This window comes from Canis lupus, chromosome 16 (assembly GCF_048164855.1).
Source record: "Canis lupus baileyi chromosome 16, mCanLup2.hap1, whole genome shotgun sequence".
NCBI classification, from domain to species: Eukaryota; Metazoa; Chordata; class Mammalia; order Carnivora; family Canidae; genus Canis; species Canis lupus.
In genome coordinates, this window is record NC_132853.1 from 23841590 (window position 1) to 23858103 (window position 16514).

The 16514-nt window shown below is 42.0% G+C and overlaps 1 protein-coding gene and 1 long non-coding RNA gene across 12 annotated transcripts in view; one reads left to right on the top strand and one right to left on the bottom strand.

Moving 5' to 3' along the window:
• Positions 1–13451, top strand: part of SYNRG (synergin gamma) — an 84465-nt gene extending 71014 nt beyond the window's left edge. For 8 of the 11 annotated variants that reach the window (XM_072779581.1, XM_072779583.1, XM_072779584.1 and 5 more), the window contains 3 exons: positions 11230–11340; positions 11704–11739; positions 12785–13451. In XM_072779581.1, the coding sequence (XP_072635682.1) occupies positions 11230–11340; positions 11704–11739; positions 12785–12916 (279 nt within the window). In that variant the 3' untranslated portion in view covers positions 12917–13451. The remainder of the gene's footprint in view (positions 1–11229; positions 11341–11703; positions 11740–12784) is intronic. The other 3 variants (XM_072779582.1, XM_072779590.1, XM_072779591.1) reach the window with 1 other exon arrangement.
• LOC140606346 (uncharacterized) lies at positions 3122–12800 on the bottom strand. Its single transcript, XR_012008680.1, has 5 exons — positions 12651–12800; positions 11209–11475; positions 9761–9859; positions 4956–5041; positions 3122–3782 (listed from the first exon to the last, which is right to left on the bottom strand). It is a non-coding gene; the product is annotated as an uncharacterized lncRNA (long non-coding RNA).
• Positions 13452–16514: the final 3063 nt, after the last annotated feature.

Genomic DNA, 16514 nt, shown 5'->3' on the forward strand with positions numbered 1-16514 from the left:
TAACTGTGTGACCCATCTGAGTGGGACCACAGCCAGGTTGTAGGAAGCAGTTCTTACTGCGCAGTGCTGGTAGCCAGACAGATGCCGCCTCTCCCAACAACATGCCTTAAACAGCACATCTTCCCACCATTGTTATGTTGCTTCTGGTTTGTAATATTAAGTTCTTAAAGAGTTTAAATCATTTCCAAAAATCTCTATTTTGTTCCCTTGGACTATTTTTCAATTTATAACCTAAAATCATATGGTTTGGGTAATTATTTTTAAAAAACACAGTTCTGGCCAGTACAATAAGAAATGAAGTATAAATATTTGAAAAGAAGAGATAAAATTATACTTATTTGGTGATATGAAATACATAAATCTGAATTCAAGAGGTTAAATTTATTGAGTTCGGCAAAAATTCATAGCGTTCTTACATATTAACAGTAGCTAGAAAGTATAATAAAAATGAGAACCTCATTTTTTTAATGTTATTAAATCAGTCAGGTCCTTATCACTTCTGACCTCATAGCTAGAGTTGCTGGTTCGTTTCGTTATCCCCTATCAATCTGCTCTGCATGCCCTACCAGCCTGTTCTTTCTGAAATGTAAGTCTGGTCATGTTATTTGAATCACATTTAAAATCCTGCAGTGGGCTCTCTAGAGTCTTCAGGATCAAGTTTCAACTCCTTAGCTCAGTACATAAGGCCTTTTCCATCCATTGGGCTGCCTGCCTTTGCCTCTCTTTCTCTGTTAGGCTGCTTTTTCCTCTGGACTCTGCATCACTTCCCCCAGAAGACATTCCAGTAAGCCCTTCAGTGTGAATTCAGTGCCCTTCCTGTGTGTGTCCACGGCACATCAGCACATTTCTCTGTCTTAGCACTTACCACACTTGTTGACAATCGTGTGTTTACTTGTTTCCTGCCCACTAGGTTGTCTGCTCCTTAACAGCCAGACTGTGTCCTAACACAGTGTTTGATGGGACTTTGTACTTTTTGTGTTATATACCTTGAACCTTCCAGTTTTTTTCAAAATAGATATGCATTTTTTTATACCTCATAATGTTAATAACTGGCTTAAATGTTTTAAATGATAAGAAAAATGAAACAGAGTTAAAAGAAGGGAGATAAGATAAAGCCAGGAATGAAGTTAAATATACAAAAGTATGTGCTTTTGAAGTGCTTCCTTTTGCTAGTGTTGAGCTGTACAGTTAGTTGACTTTACTCTTTCTAGGAATTGATATAAACAAGACATGATGAATTCCTCAATTCACTGTGTTCATAACATAAAATAAACCCACTACTCAGGAGATGCATAATTTTATTCCTGATACTGATACCGGAAGGAATTTCTTTTATGGGCTTTATAAAGAGGAAACTAATGTAACCTACGTTATCTTCAACATTCTTTCAGCAAATAAAACAATAGGTTTCACTGAGCAAAATATTTCATTTTTTACTTAATAATAAACCCAGTTTTTGTTTGGCTTGCTTATTGGAATCCTAATGGTATTGATGTGGTAAAATGGGGACTATATTTATTAAGAAGTATAAAATGGTATCACCCTAAAAAGGGTATTTAGCAATATACTTTTCCCCGTCTGTGAACTCCTTAAGGACAAGGACCAAGACCACATTTTATTCATTTTTTTGTTCTCTATTTTCTGTACATTTTTCCCCTGTTTGTATCCCAGGACTAGAGGGCAGCTTAAGAACCTCCCCCTTTCCGTTTAGATTGTAAAATTTTTTGTTTTGGTGGCAGTTTCTCATGTAATTAATGCTTTGAAAACTAGATTTCTATACAAATCTTCAAATCAGGGGCACCTCGGTGGCCCAGTCATTTGAGGGTCGACTCGGTTTCAGCTCTGGTCATGATCTCTGGATCATGAGATCAAGCCCTGTGTTGGGCTCTGTGCTGGGCATGGAGCCTGCTTAAGATTCTCTCTCTCCATTCCCCCCTCTAGCTTGCAGGTATGCTCTCTAAATAAATAATTAAAATCTTTAAAGAAAAACAACCTTCAAATCACCTACCCATCTCTTCTCTTCTGGTGCTGGTAGAAAAAGATGGCTGCAATAGCAAAGCATCTTTCTTTGTCATGAGCTCTTTGAAGGAAAGTTATCATGAAAGACCAGGTGTATTAACCAAGCTCCTATGTGTTAATCCTTTTCAATTTGGGGCAAAGGATAATTGAGGAGAATCCTGGCTTGGATAGCTATCAAGTATTTACTTTTTTTTTTTTTAATTTTTAAAAATTTATGTATGATAGTCACAGAGAGAGAGAGAGAGGTAGAGACACAGGCAGAGGGAGAAGCAGGCTCCATGCACCGGGAGCCCAATGTGGGACTCGATCCCGGGTCTCCAGGATCGTGCCCTGGGCCAAAGGCAGGCGCCAAACCTCTGCACCACCCAGGGATCCCAAGTATTTACTTCTTAAGGTAGCTACTGTCACTGGGTGAGGTTGAAGCCATTTTCATCCTTGTATATCATCTCAGACTTCCAAGCTCCCCCAGTTGCTCATGAGACAGGCTTGCCTTCTAGACTGCCCCTCCTTCCTCTAGAAAAATACAAAAATCTGTTATACCATTCAGTAAATTGTGTTACTTAAACCATTGAACAAGCTTTGACAAATTCACACCCCAAATAACCAATGCCCATATAAAGATACAGGATATCCCATCATTCGAGAAGGTTTCCTTATGCTAATTCTTTGTCATCATCCCACTCAGAGGTTATAATCCCTATTCTGATTTTTTTTTTTTATACCCAGGATTAATTTTGTTCAGACCTTTTTAAAGAAGCAATAGCAGGTGCCTCTCTGGTTCAGTTGGTAGAGCATGCAACTCTTTTTGTTTGTTTTTGTTTTAAGATTTATTTATTTATTTTAGAGAGCACACACATGTGCAAGTTGAGGGAGGGAGGGGCAGAGGGACAGAATCTTCAAGCAGGGATCCCTGGGTGGCGCAGCGGTTTGGCGCCTGCCTTTGGCCCAGGGCATGATCCTGGAGACCCGGGATCGAATCCCACGTCAGGCTCCCGGTACATGGAGCCTGCTTCTCCCTCTGCCTGTGTCTCTGCCTCTCTCTCTCTCTGTGTAACTATCATAAATAAATAAAAATAAAAATATAAAAATATAAACTGCTGAGTCACCCGGGCTGCCCTAGAATTTGCTTTTGTGGGGCCCCTGGGTGGCTCAGCAGTTGAGTGTCTGTGTCTCTCATGAATAAATAAATAAAATATTTTTAAAAAATTTGCTTTTGTGATATCAAAGAAAGCCTGTTGGGTCTGGTTACCCCCCTAACCTGGAAGTGTTGCCCTGTTCACATATGGTGATTCTAAGCCCTTCAGTGTGGCAGCAAGTGAGATGAAATGGAAGAGTTGCCAGACATTCATACCTTCTCCTTCAAGCTCCAGTGAAGAACTTTCACATCTAGTATCTGTGTCTAATGAGTGATGTTACCTGACAATTTTTTTTAGACACGGGATAAACAGTATAGAAATCAATTAGTCTGCAACTAGACAATGCAGAAATGCATGCAGATTGTACGTGAGCACTGCTGAGTACCCATTCCTGTGATTATCCATGCATTTCCAGCTGTAAGTGCCTTTTTCACCAAGTAAGCTGTAGACAGAAAAATAATCCTCCTCTGCTTGGTTATTATTCCTGATTATACCATGTCATTTCCTTTTGATAACTTGTAGGTCTTTGGTCTATAAAACTTAACTTGAATTGCCCACTGCATGAAGAGTAGTACATATTCTCCAAGGGAAGTATAAGATAGGACTTGTCACAGAGAAACTTTTACTCTAAAAAAAAAAAAAAAAAAAAGATGTGAATGTTAATAACCCAAACCAACATCTATGTAGTTCCGTTAGAACAGAACTCTGCAAACTCCAGGGACTCTGGATGGGAGGCTCAGTGCAAAGAAATCATTACAGGACCGAGGTTGTATAGGAGACTTTTGACTCTATACCATTGCTTCATTTTAGGTAGAATTGAAAGTTCCTTAATGAACCAAATAGCCATAGTCAGGCTCTTTGATTCCAATTATAGAGTAGTTTATTTTACACCTAGCATTGTGTAAAATAAAACCTGTCAAGCATTGTGCTGTATGCTTTACATTTATTCTCATTTAACCCTGGTAACAGTCCTCAAGGTCAGTAAAATAATCCTATTTTTACAGCTGAAGAAATTAAGGCTCAGAGATGAACCTTGCCTGAAACTGACAAATCAGGGATTTAAATGCACATCATAGTTTTGTCTTGTTTTGTTTTTAAGATTTGTTTATGGGGGCCTGCGTGGGGCAGTGGATTAAGCATCTGACTCTTGGTTTCTACTCAGGTCATGATCTCAGGGTTGTGAGTGCAGAGAGTCTGCTCGATATTCTTTCTCCCTCCTCCACTGTGTGCATGTGCTTTCACTCTCTCATAAATAAAATCTTTTCAAAAATTAGAAAAATTTATTTTATACAGCAAGTATGAGAGCATGAGTGTGGGAGGGGGACAAAAGGAGAGGGAGGAGTCGGAAGCAGACTCTGCCTTGAGTGTGGAACCCCACAGGGGGCTCAATCTCCCAGCCTTGAGATCATGAGTTTGAAAAGTCCACTGTGTGGTCCCAGCTTCCAGGATGCTAAAATAAAGACTTGTTTCTTCCATGAAGATATCACGAAACTATTCCCATCAAAAAGCAGCTGCATTGCCTTTCTTCAGTGAAAAAGTCCTGGAATGTTAGTGCTGTATCTCACACAGCAGTGGTGCGTGGGGTAAGGAAAGCAAAGTACACAACCCTGAACTCCAGCTGTGGCTCCCTGATGCTTAGTGAAGCTGAAGTTCTACTGCAGTTTCAGCCTGCCCTTCATGCATGGGCTACAGCCCCCTCTTGTGGTAGAAGCATATGCTCCTCTGGGCACAAACTGAAGGAACTGGTTATTTCTCAAGAGGTAAAAATCATCTATTTTAATGATATGAGTGAATTGTTACCTAAGAGTTGAAGCTCAATGAATGTTTGGAACAAAGACAGACTCAGCCCTGGAAAACAAAGAAGATCCGTTCCTGCTGTATAAAATCTACAAAAAGAGATATAGGACTGTTAGTCTCAACCTCTAGGCGGTTGAAAATCACACGGGCTTGGATTCTACTGTTTATCCTAAGAATAGTACAAATTCTTTTGTACTTCCTTTCAATGGGAAATAAGCAGTGAATTTCAGACTACTTACTTCCTATTGCTGTGGTATATCAGATCAGTTTATTTTTAATAACGATAGCATTTTTGTGCAAGTACGCACATTGTTTTAGAGAAGATTTTTTATTTATTCATGAAAGACATGGAGAGGCAGAGAGAGAAGCAGGCTCCCTGTGGGGAGCCCAGTGTAGGACTTGACCCCAGGATCACAACCTGAGCCAAAGGCAGACACTCAACCACTGAGCCACCCAGGTGCCCTGAGAATCTTCATTATGTTTCTGCATGGCTAGCCTCAGTTGACAAGATGATAGGGTAGATAGATGGAATGAGCCACCCCCACCTCCACAAAGATGACCATACCCTAATCCCTGGAACCTGTGAATTTGTTACCTTATGTGATAGGAGGGACTTTACAGAGGTTAAGTGAAGGATCTTTAAATGGGAAATTTGCCCTGGATTATCAGGCATAAGAGTGAGTGTGAGAAAAAGCCATATAACAATGAGACCAAAGAGAAAGATTGGCAGATTCTCTGCTATTGGCTTTGAAGATAAAAGCTGGGATGAGGGCAGCCCTGGTGGCTCAGCGGTTTAGCGCTACCTTAAGCCCAGGGCGTTCCTGGAGACCCAGGATCGAGTCCCACGTCGGGCTCCCTGCATGGAGCCTGCTTCTCCTGTGTCTGTGTCTCTGCCTCTCTTTCTCTCTGTCTCTCTCTATCTCTCATGAATAAATAAAAGCTTAAAAAAAAAAAACTAGGATGATTCAAGGAATATACAGGTGATCTCTAGAAAGTAGACAAGGTAAAGGAACAGATTCTCCCCTAAAATTTCCAGAAAGACTGCTGTGTTGTCAGTGTGGACTTTAGAATTCTGACCTCAAGAGCTGTAGGAGAATAAATTTATGTTGTTTTAAACAACTAAATTGTTGCTATTTTGTTATGGCAGCAATAGGAAAAATTAGATGAAACATTGCAACCAAGAATCAAGATGGTTACATCGTGGGATGCCTGGGTGGCTCAGTGGTTTAGCTCCTGCCTTCAGCCCAGGGTGTGATCCTGGAGTCCCGGGATCATGTCCACATCAGGCTCCCTGCATGGAGCCTGCTTCTCCCTCTACCTGTGTCTCTGCCTCTGTGTGTGTGTGGAAAGAAAGAAAAAGAAAGAAAGAGAGAGAGAGAGAGAGGGAGGGAGGGAAGGAGGAAGGAGAGAGAAGAGAGAGAAAGAAAAGAAAGGAAGAAGAAAGAAGGAAGGAAGGAAAGGGAGGAAGGAAGGAAGAAAGAAAAAGAAAGAAAAGACAAGAAAGAAAGAAGAAAAGAAAGAGAAAAAGAAAGAAAGAAAGAAAGAAAGATGGTTACATTGTAACTCAAACCCAAGGTCTAGAATTGCTTGTGGAACTTTGTCTAGATCATTTTTTGTATTAGTCTAGGCTAACTAGCTGGGTTTATGCTGTGCAAATAACTCCCCCCAGCGTCTTACTGATGATGTAAAACAACAGAGCTGCAGGTTCATCTCAAGTTGGAGGATCCCTGGGAACAGGTCCTCATCACTCAGGGATCTAGGTTGGCAAAGCCTCCACCACTTGGAGAATGGCTGATCACCATGGAAGGGTCAAGGGAACGTGTCTAACGGCACATGGAGCTTGAGGCTTCCTCCCAGAAGTAACACATGTGACTCATGATCACAGTCTGTTGATGGTGCATGTTACATGACTGTGCATAATTTAAGGGAATAGGAAATGCCCATCTTACCATTTGTCCGGAAGAATTATAATGAGGATGTTTGTAAAGAACACTGATTACTACCAAAGTTTTCTTCCTTAGTACTGATTTTCTTGGATACCATTTGAGCTATTTATTGTTAGCTATAAGACTCAGGATAATATGTCCCAGTCTGACTTTGGGACTCACTGTATGTAGGTCATTTGTACCTATAACTACTTTTTAAAATCTTTACTAAATGCATGAAACATTGGCCAATTAATGTAGATGATGTTCCATTTAAAATGGCCTGTAGAGGGCATAACTTCTTACAGAATTAGGGCCATGGACTATTACACTGTTGCCATGTACTACAACACCCCTGCTCATAGTTGTCTATTTATAAAGGTTAATTTTATCATGTGAAAGATGAATTTGACCACAAGATAATTTATGAAAAGCTTTACGATTTTCACAGGAGATTACAATATGACCTTTTCATTTGCTTTCCTTAGGCCTTTGATAAAGGTCTTTGATATTAAAGAGCTTTTCTTAATTGGATTGATTTCAAAGTTGGGTTTTCCCAGATTCTAATTATTCCTCAAAATAGTCCTTGTTCAGTAACATAATAAATATCTATAACATAGATGTTAGTAGTGCTACTATTTTTTAACTTCTTTGAAAAGCTTGTTAGATTTTGTCAAAGTAAATAATTTTAATCATTTAGATCAATTCAGCAAACTTTTTAAAGACTATTTATTCATGAGAGACACAGAGTAGAGGCAGAGAGAGAAGCAGGCTCCTCACAGGGAGCCCGATGTGGGACTCGATCCCAGGGCCTCCAGGATCACACCCTGAGCCAGAGGCAGAAGCTCAACTGCTGAGCCACCCAGGCGTCCCATTTTCAGCAGACTTTTTATATATCTCTCAGGGTCCCAGCAGCAACTGAGGAAGGTATATAGGACAAATGAAATTGTTAACCATTTTATAGATGACAGACTTGGGCAGCAAACAAATTGTAGTACAACCTGCTTCTAGATTTGACCAGAGTTGGCCATGGTTGCACTAGAAAAGAAAAATTATTGTCTGGCTTGGTTAAAGCTGTGTAGGTTCACTTCATGGTCAGAGTCCTCATGCACATTTGAAACATCTGCCTCCCCTTTTCTTTGTTTGAGAACTGATGCTTAGTGTGATCTGAATGGATCACACTTCCCTCAGTGTGATCTGAATGGATTCAGCTCAGATTAGTTTAAGAAAGGTTTGTGGAACTAATACACAATTTATGATTTCAGATTAGAAAGGGGTGAAGAAGGGTGCCTGGGTGGCCCAGTTGGTTGGGTGTCTGCCTTTGGCTCAGGTCATGATCCTGGGGTCCTGGGATCGAGTACTACATTTGGCTCCCTGCTCACCAAAAAGTCTGCTTCTCCCTCTCCCTCTGCCCTTCCTCTTTCATGCACACACACATTCTCTCTCAATTAAATCTTTTTTTTTTTAAGTTTTATTTATTAATCATGAGAGACAGAGAGAGAGAGGCAGAGACATAGGCAGAGGGAGAAGCAGGCTCCATGCAGGGAGCCAAATGTGGAACTCCATCCTGGGTCTCCAGGATCATGCCCTGGGCTAAAGGCGGCACTAAACCGCTGAGCCACCCGGGCTGCCCGTATATCTTATTATTTATAAATTATATCAACAAAAATTTATAATAAGCTCATGTACATATGTGTTTGTATGTGTATAAATACTTGTACATATGTTTGCATTTTTTTCCTTTGGCAAATCCATTCTTAATGGTGGAGTGGGGGGTGATTTTGCCCCCAAATTGGCCAAAGATTCTGTTTAACTTCCTCCAATGCAGAGGGCAGGCCCCACAACATAGAATTACCCAACTTAAAATGCCAGTGGTGCCAAATTTGAGAAATCTCTGCTCTAGGGCACATAAAAGCAAAATTAATTGGTTTACGTATATCTAAAACTTCTTCGTATTAAGAATATAATTCTTCTGGGGTTCTTGGCTGGCTCAGTCAGTAGAGTGTGCCACTATTGATCTCAGGGTTGTAAGTTCAAGCCTCACATTGGATTTGGATGTAGAAATTACTTAAAAATAAAATCTTAAAAAAGAACACAACTCTTCTGAAATCTTTTTTATTTATTTCTGTATTTATTTATTTATGATAGTCACAGAGAGAGAGAGAGAGAGAGAGGCAGAGACACAGGCAGAGGGAGAAGCAGGCTCCATGCACCGGGAGCCCGATGTGGGATTCGATCCCGGGTCTCCAGGATCGTTCCCTGGGCCAAAGGCAGGCGCCAAACCGCTGCGCCACCCAGGGATCCCTTTTTTTTTTTTTTTTCTCATTTTGTTTTGGCTTTATACTTACAGATAGTGAAATGCACAGATCTTGAATATATAATTGAATCAGTTTTGACAAATCCCTTTAGCCTTGTAAGCCCACACCCCATCAATATGTGGAGTGTTTTCATCACTTCTTAAAGTTCCCTTTTTGCCATGGTCTGATTCCAGAAATAAGCACTGATCTATTTTCCATAGACTTTTATCACCACAGAGATGGTTGTTCTAGAACTTTATATAAAATTATATAGTATATATAGGTTCTTGTGTCTGGCTTCTTAGCATGTTTTAAAATTTTATCTGCATTGTTGTGTGTATCAATTTGATCCCTTTTATCAGTGAGTACTGTTCCATTGTATTGATATACTGTGAATTTTTATTTATAGACACATGCTATTTCCAGCTTGGCTAATGTGAATAGTTACTATGAACACTTTTTGTACAAAACTTTTGATAACATGTTTTCATTTCTCTTGGATAAATATCAAGGTGTAGAAATGCATATAAGATCATATAGTAGATACATATTTTAACTTTTAAGAAATGAAGAATTTTCAGGGTACCTGGTTGGCTCCATCAGTCAAGAGACTGACTCTTGATTTCAGCTCAGATCTTGGTCTCAGGGTTGTGAGTTCAAGCCCCACTGGGCAGCGTAGAGCTGACTTAAAAAAAGAAGAAAAAGAAGTAGTGAAGAGCTTTCCAGGGGCACCTGGCTGACTTAGTCAGTAGAGCATGTGACTCTTGATTTTGGGGTCATGAATTCGTGCTCCATGTTGGGTGTAAATATTACAATGAATGAATGAATGAATGAATGGATTTTTTTATTAAAAAAAAAAAGAAATTAACAGCTTTCCAAAGTTGGGACCTGTCCTGTTAATCATTGGACTACACTCCATATTTCACAGATTTGTTGTTAGGAAGAAATTAGATAATACATGTGAAGAGCTTAGTGTGGTGCCTAGCAAGTAAGGGCTTGACTGATAAATAGCTGTATTGAGATTTATTCTCTCTAGTTGATAACTTCTGAATCTCACAGTCTTGAGCACTAGGCTATGTATTCATCTTCCTGCATATATAACATCAGAACTTGGCCATCCCACAGGTAGCTTCGACTCTACATATATCAAACTGAGCTCTCATCCCCAGCCCTAAACATGGGTCTCCTGTCCTATGCCTTATTATGGCGAATCCTGTTGGCTAGACAGGCCTCTCCCCTTCTTGCACATCTCACACATCACCCAAGCTTTTTCAGGCAACCGTTTCTCTCTGTCCCCCACTGTTGCTTCCCTAGAACTTTCTTCACTCTGTCTCCTGGATCACTTAGGTCGTAACTGAGGCCCATACCTGGAGATTGCCATCTGCAGCTCTTTGCCTACACTGCCATCAGAGGGAACTGTCCGAATACAGACTTGCTCCTGTCGTCCCGTTAGAACCCTCAGTGGCTTCCCAAGATAAGGTCTCTTCTATTCCTTCAAGGCCTTCATGCTACAATTCCATCTTCTACCTCCTTTCATAAGCTTGGCTCCCACCCCTTAGATTTCTTCCCATAGCCGATTTGCTTAGAGGCCTCTGCCTGTGCTGCTTGATCTTCAAAGAACAAATACCATACCCTCTCTTACCTCACCTTTCCCTTCCCCTTCACTTCGCATATCCCTATGGAAACCTCAGCCAAGCTGTTTCTGAGTGCCAGGAAACCTCCTCTGCCATCAGGCTCTTTTTCCCTTGGGTTGGAGTAAGTGCCTCTGACCCCATGTGCCCTAGGATGGCTTTTGTGGCACTGTGCTGCTTGATGCCCACCTGGCCCCCACCCTAGACTGTGCATTCTCCAGGACAGGGACCTTTTTTGCTCATGCGACCATCCCTAACACCTAGAACACAGTGGGGACTCAGTAAATGGGAAATTGAATAATTGTATTGATGGTATCAGAGTTTACTTAATTTCTGCTAGACCTATTGGAGATGAGTGATAGGGAAATGCAGACAGCAGCATTTGGAATTGCTGAGGCCTTACCCATTTGTCTTGTCCTCATAGCCCGATGAAAATTCACTGGATTTTTCCTCCTGTATGCTACGGCCTGGGATTAAAAATGCTCAGGAACTGGCCTGTGGGGTGTGCCTTTTAAACGTGGACTCCAGAAGCCGGGTAAGTGATACGCCTTCCCTTCCCCCTGCAGATGGCAAGGTGCTTTCCTCACATGACCTCTGGGAACAACCGTTTCTAGCCCACTTCACTGGAAGGTCTGCGACCACAGCGGGGATTTTTATGAAGCCCTGGAATCTGACCACAAAAGCACTTAGATTCTTATGAAAGGGCAGTGGGGGGAGTCATTGGGTGAATGGGGGCAGTTCTTCCCTTCCCGACAGAATGCTGTGTGCGCTGTGCCCACAGCGCCCTGTGCACACTGGGGTGGTAAAGAGAGGAGGTCAAACCTCTAAGGCTTTGTTTGGAGGCATGAGGCCCTGTTGTGGGAATTTTGTTGACCTTATGGTTTCAACGTTATTTCAGAAAGAAGAGAAGCCTGCAGAAGAACATCCTAAAAAAGTATGAACCAGTTACACATTATCTTAGCATCTCCATCTCAGTTTTGAGTGTGGAAAGCAAATCCACTGCCATCCTGAAGTGTTCTGATCGTGAATCCTTTACTGAGTCATGTCTGTTCCCATAATGTTTGATTTAACCAACTAGTGCGTCTGTGTGGGTCTGCTTGTGTCTTGTTTGCACGCTTGTAGCTCATAATTGGCTTCTGGTGTTGCAGGCATTTTTCTCTGTGATGAACAAGGTAACATATTGAGCAACTTCTGGAAGACTGGAAGTTGTGACAGAGAATGATATCAAAGAGCATCACAATTCGGCAGTTATCAGACAAAAACAAATATTAGAGTTTTGTTTGTTTACTTGTAGTGCTTTAGAACATCCCCCAAGGACTTGAGGTTAGGACCGGCTGTGTGGGACATACCTATAAGCATGAGTCGTCTGGAAATCATTCTTCTGTGCCTAATAGCTTTATTTTTATAAACCCTGTACCTATTTGGATTTTTAAATTATGTTGATTCAGTTATTAGGTCCCAGTGGCATTAGTCCCCGAGAGTTTTTAATGTTTTGTTTTTTTCCATGAGAGGAATGTAAGCAGTCACAGCAATGTAAGGGATTGCACGTGTAGTTAAATGCCAGCCTTAGGGGAGGGCTTCCTCCGGCACAGTGAGGGTTAAAAATCATCCAGGGCCCTTGGCTATTTTAGTTCCCCGTGTGATGAACACCCCCCAGCCAACCTTCTCTCCCCCACCCAGCCCCACCCCCACCCAGCTTCTGTCAGCCCTTTTTTTTTTTTTTTTTTCTGCCTTTTCTATGAAAGATTTGGCCTTCTTTTGCGAAACTGGGTTTAATGGTAAGGATTTTTTTTTATACCTTTAATTAGCATCAAAAGACCTTCTCCCTTGAATTCTTGTAGCTACCTGTTCAGCTTCTGTGTGTGCGCCAGTGTGGCCTCAGCCTCTGTGACCCGGAGAGTTGCACGTGCCGGTTGCTGACCAGCTCTGTGGTGCAGAAGCAGACTGATGTGTCCCACATATCTGCTTATTTCTGGCAGGCATTCAACTCTGAAACAGACAGCTTCAAGCTGGCCTATGGGGGACACCAGTATCACGCCAGCTGTGCCAACTTCTGGATCAACTGTGTTGAACCCAAACCTCCCGGCCTCATCCTGCCTGACCTGCTCTGAGAAGTTCCTCTATGAAGTACCCACTGGGTTGTGGTTTTTCCCATCACACCCCGTGAGCTGACAGGGACCAGTAGACAGAATGCAGGGACTGCCCTGTTTACCTCCGTGAAGCTTCACGAAGATTCCCCAAGCCCAGAGCAGGGAGAGAGCCACTGCTGAGTCCCCAGCCATCCCTACAGACGACCTTTGTCCCCGGGGTCCTGCTGCCAGTCTCGGGGGTTGGAGGTGAAGTTGCCTTGCCCAGAATGCATGCGGCACCAGAAGTTTGCTAACTTATCTCTTAGTTCTCTTAAGATGTTTGAAAATACGGATCTCGATTTTATCTGAGGAATGACTTGCTGCTGCAGTAGTGAAACTGTGAAGAGTCGATGCTGGAAGAAAAATAAAGTGCTGTTGTAGGACTGGAATCGGCAAGCATGCTGTGAGCCAGTGCTTACTTGTTTCTAGAACACTGTTGTCCTGTGAAGTAGAGGGCACTTACCCACATTTATTGTGTCGATGTCAGAAATGAATAAAAATAGGAAATTGTGATTAACTGGACATTCTTTTTATAGGGAAACTTCTACTCCTCTCCATGGGACAAGGGCAGGTAGGTGAGGATAGATTTACCAACTGGAGCTGCACAACTGAATCAATTCACCCTTGGTTCATTTCTAATACTATCCACTTCAGAAGGCTTTTTCCTCAAAACATGCCTGGGCCCTTTGCAGTGGATGGAGTGTTCATCTTGACAGAGGCCCAAACCCTTGTGTGTCAGGATGAACAGCCTTCCCCTTAGGAGCCTCCATGGAAAACTGGGAACATGGTACTTTTGTTCAGACAAGATTTGGAAAGGCAGCCGATTGAAACCGCTTGGCAGTGGCCTTTGTCCAGATCTCCAAGAATGATGGTGGAGGGGCCAGTGCTGCCCGAGTCCACGGTATCTGATGCAAGAGACCTGAAAGTTCAGGTTAGAAGCTGGAGTTTCCGGCCTCCTTAGGCACATAGTGAGATGGACATTTACAGTAGAGGTACGTGGCTTAGAAGCAGTGGCAGAAAACTGCTCTAAAATAGATGGAATTCTAGAAGGAAAAGGTTCATGCTCACTATCTGGTATAGGGAATTTTCTTTGCCACTTAAACTGAATGAATAAAACCAGGAGGAAAAACAAAAGCCAAGGTTAAGGACCATGAAGTCCTGGGAAGAATCAGGCAACCTGGGGCCTACATTTCTCTGAATTGTAAATCATGTGCTTTATGAAGATTTTGAGTCTTGTGTTTCATGTGGTAGGACTTAGGCTCTCTGACCTAGAGTTTGTTTTTATTTATAAACTGAACAAATTAGTTTTGTCTATAAAATTGCTGCTTTACATAACTAATTATTTTCCCTTCTCAGGACAAAACTTGAAGGGATTCTATTCTGTTCCATCTTACACCTTTTAGCCTCCATCTTCTCCAAGAAAGGAATAGAATGTTTTCACTAAACAGCTCTTGATGAGGCTCTGCTTTACCTTGCTGTGCCCCGAGTGCAGAGAAGTGAGATGAATCTGCCTCTTTTGCTCCCGATTCATCTGCAGCCAACACCAATGTCTGCATGATTACCCTCGGGGCCTTTGTCGTCGGCGTCGTCGTCGTCGTGTCCCCCCCCCCCCCCCCCCGGCTCTGGGCTCACAGGGTGTTAGTAACAACACAAGCAGGGCCACTTGCTCAGGCTTCCCTGAGCCCTCTGTGCCGCTGCCGCCTGAGCAGCACCTGGTGCATCGTGGCACCAGGATTCCAGCAGGCTCCCCATCCATCTTGTAAATTCCCCAAGAGACCACGGTAACAGGAGCTACCTTTGCTTGCAGTGAGGTCTCCTGGTTTGAATTTACAATGTGGAGGCAGTTTTTGGAAATGCCGTATGAACTATTGTTCTGTCGCACTGGCGTGGGTCAGTGACATTTTAAAAAGTATGCTCACCTGCTAACTATAGAATGGTTCCATTCCCAGATTCCAGAATGTAAGTCTAACTGCTGCTGGCCTTCCCAAGTACAAGTATGAGAGGCTTAGTCACTCCATGGGAGGTGCAGAATACAGCAGACGTCAACAGAAAGCCCTGGCTATGAAAAATATCCCCTCCTTTTAATATCTGTTGAGTAGTGGCAGTGTTCACTCACATACCACCAAGAGTGTGGGAATAATACTGCGTTTTCTTGATGTATGCAAGTTTATTCGAATAGCTTGATGTTGCATTCAGCTTCACCTCGGCTCTTATTAGCCAAGAGTCCGGTGTCCTTGGAAACAGTAACCAAGGTTACTTATTTCCTGTCAATTGTGCAGGCGGCTTCGACCTCACTGCCTGAGTGGTGATTAGTAAGCACTTTTCTCTTTCGGTATTGTATTTTGCTTTTAAACATTCGATGGCTGTGAGTAATTTTTGTCTGGACGCGCTTGAGGTAGAAGAGGCACAGAGTGTGCTACTCTCCATGCTTTATTTCCCCCTGTGGCTACGAGGTAGTACACTATATAGGTTGCATATTTTAAATTGACTGTTTTGTACACATGTACATGTTTTTTCTTTAAAGAAGCCTTCTATTTTTACTTAATGACACGTAATCTCAAGCTTTGGAAAGATTATAGGACCTTTACAGAAATCTGCAATGCTTACTCTGCCCTGGGGATCACTACAGAAATTCCCCTAACACTTTCTAGGTCACACACCTTCCTTTGTGACCAGCTAATAAACTCTGGCATTTAGATTAGAAAGGTGTTAGGCTTCTTAAGTACTAAGAATGCTTACTTATATCCCAGTAGTGGTGTCAGCCAAGATTTCTGCAGGAAGTTTTTTTTACCAAGAACATCTGTCATGAAGTTTCTCTTACTGTAGTACAGTGGTTATTTCTGGACTCTTATCCAAAGACTACAAGACTTGCAGTTTGCCTTTCATACTGGAGAAGCCGTAGCCTCCACCATCATGTATTGTTTTGTTCTTTTGATTGATTTTTGATCATCATGTGCTCCTGTAGCATTTATGGGTGCCTCTGAGTTCCCATAGAAACTATTAACTTCAAAAAAAAAAAAAAACTACTAACTTCATTTTAATGTTCCTATTTAAATGGTGCATGTTTATAAAAGTAAATGGTATGAAACAAGGTAGAATTTGGATGGAGACCGTTGCCACAGACCAGGTAAGATCCAGAAAATATAATTTATATAAACATGTTGTAGCCACTGGCATTATATTTATGGCTTCTTGCCAAAATAGGCCAAAAATCTAGAAAATTATTCCATGAATAAGCAAGCTGCAACCTTCCTGGCAACTGAAGTAAAAAAAATAAAGCAGCATCGTGACAAAGCAAGGGCAACCTGATGACTCCCAGCAGTTTGTAAGGAGTGTGGAATAGGGAAGCGCTAACTTGAGTTGTCATATTTAGTAGGAGCAGTGAACCGGGAGACACTTTCAAATTTCAACAAAGGAAGCCATTGTTATTTGCTTATTATGTATTGAGGTTTGGTTTAGGGAATTTTGTGTGTGAAAGAGTCAAGCAAAGGCATGGCTTTTATTAAAACCAATTTCTTTAATGGAGCACTGCCTGCTTTTGGTGCATTCTGGTTACTAAGAGCCACCTGAAAACACTACC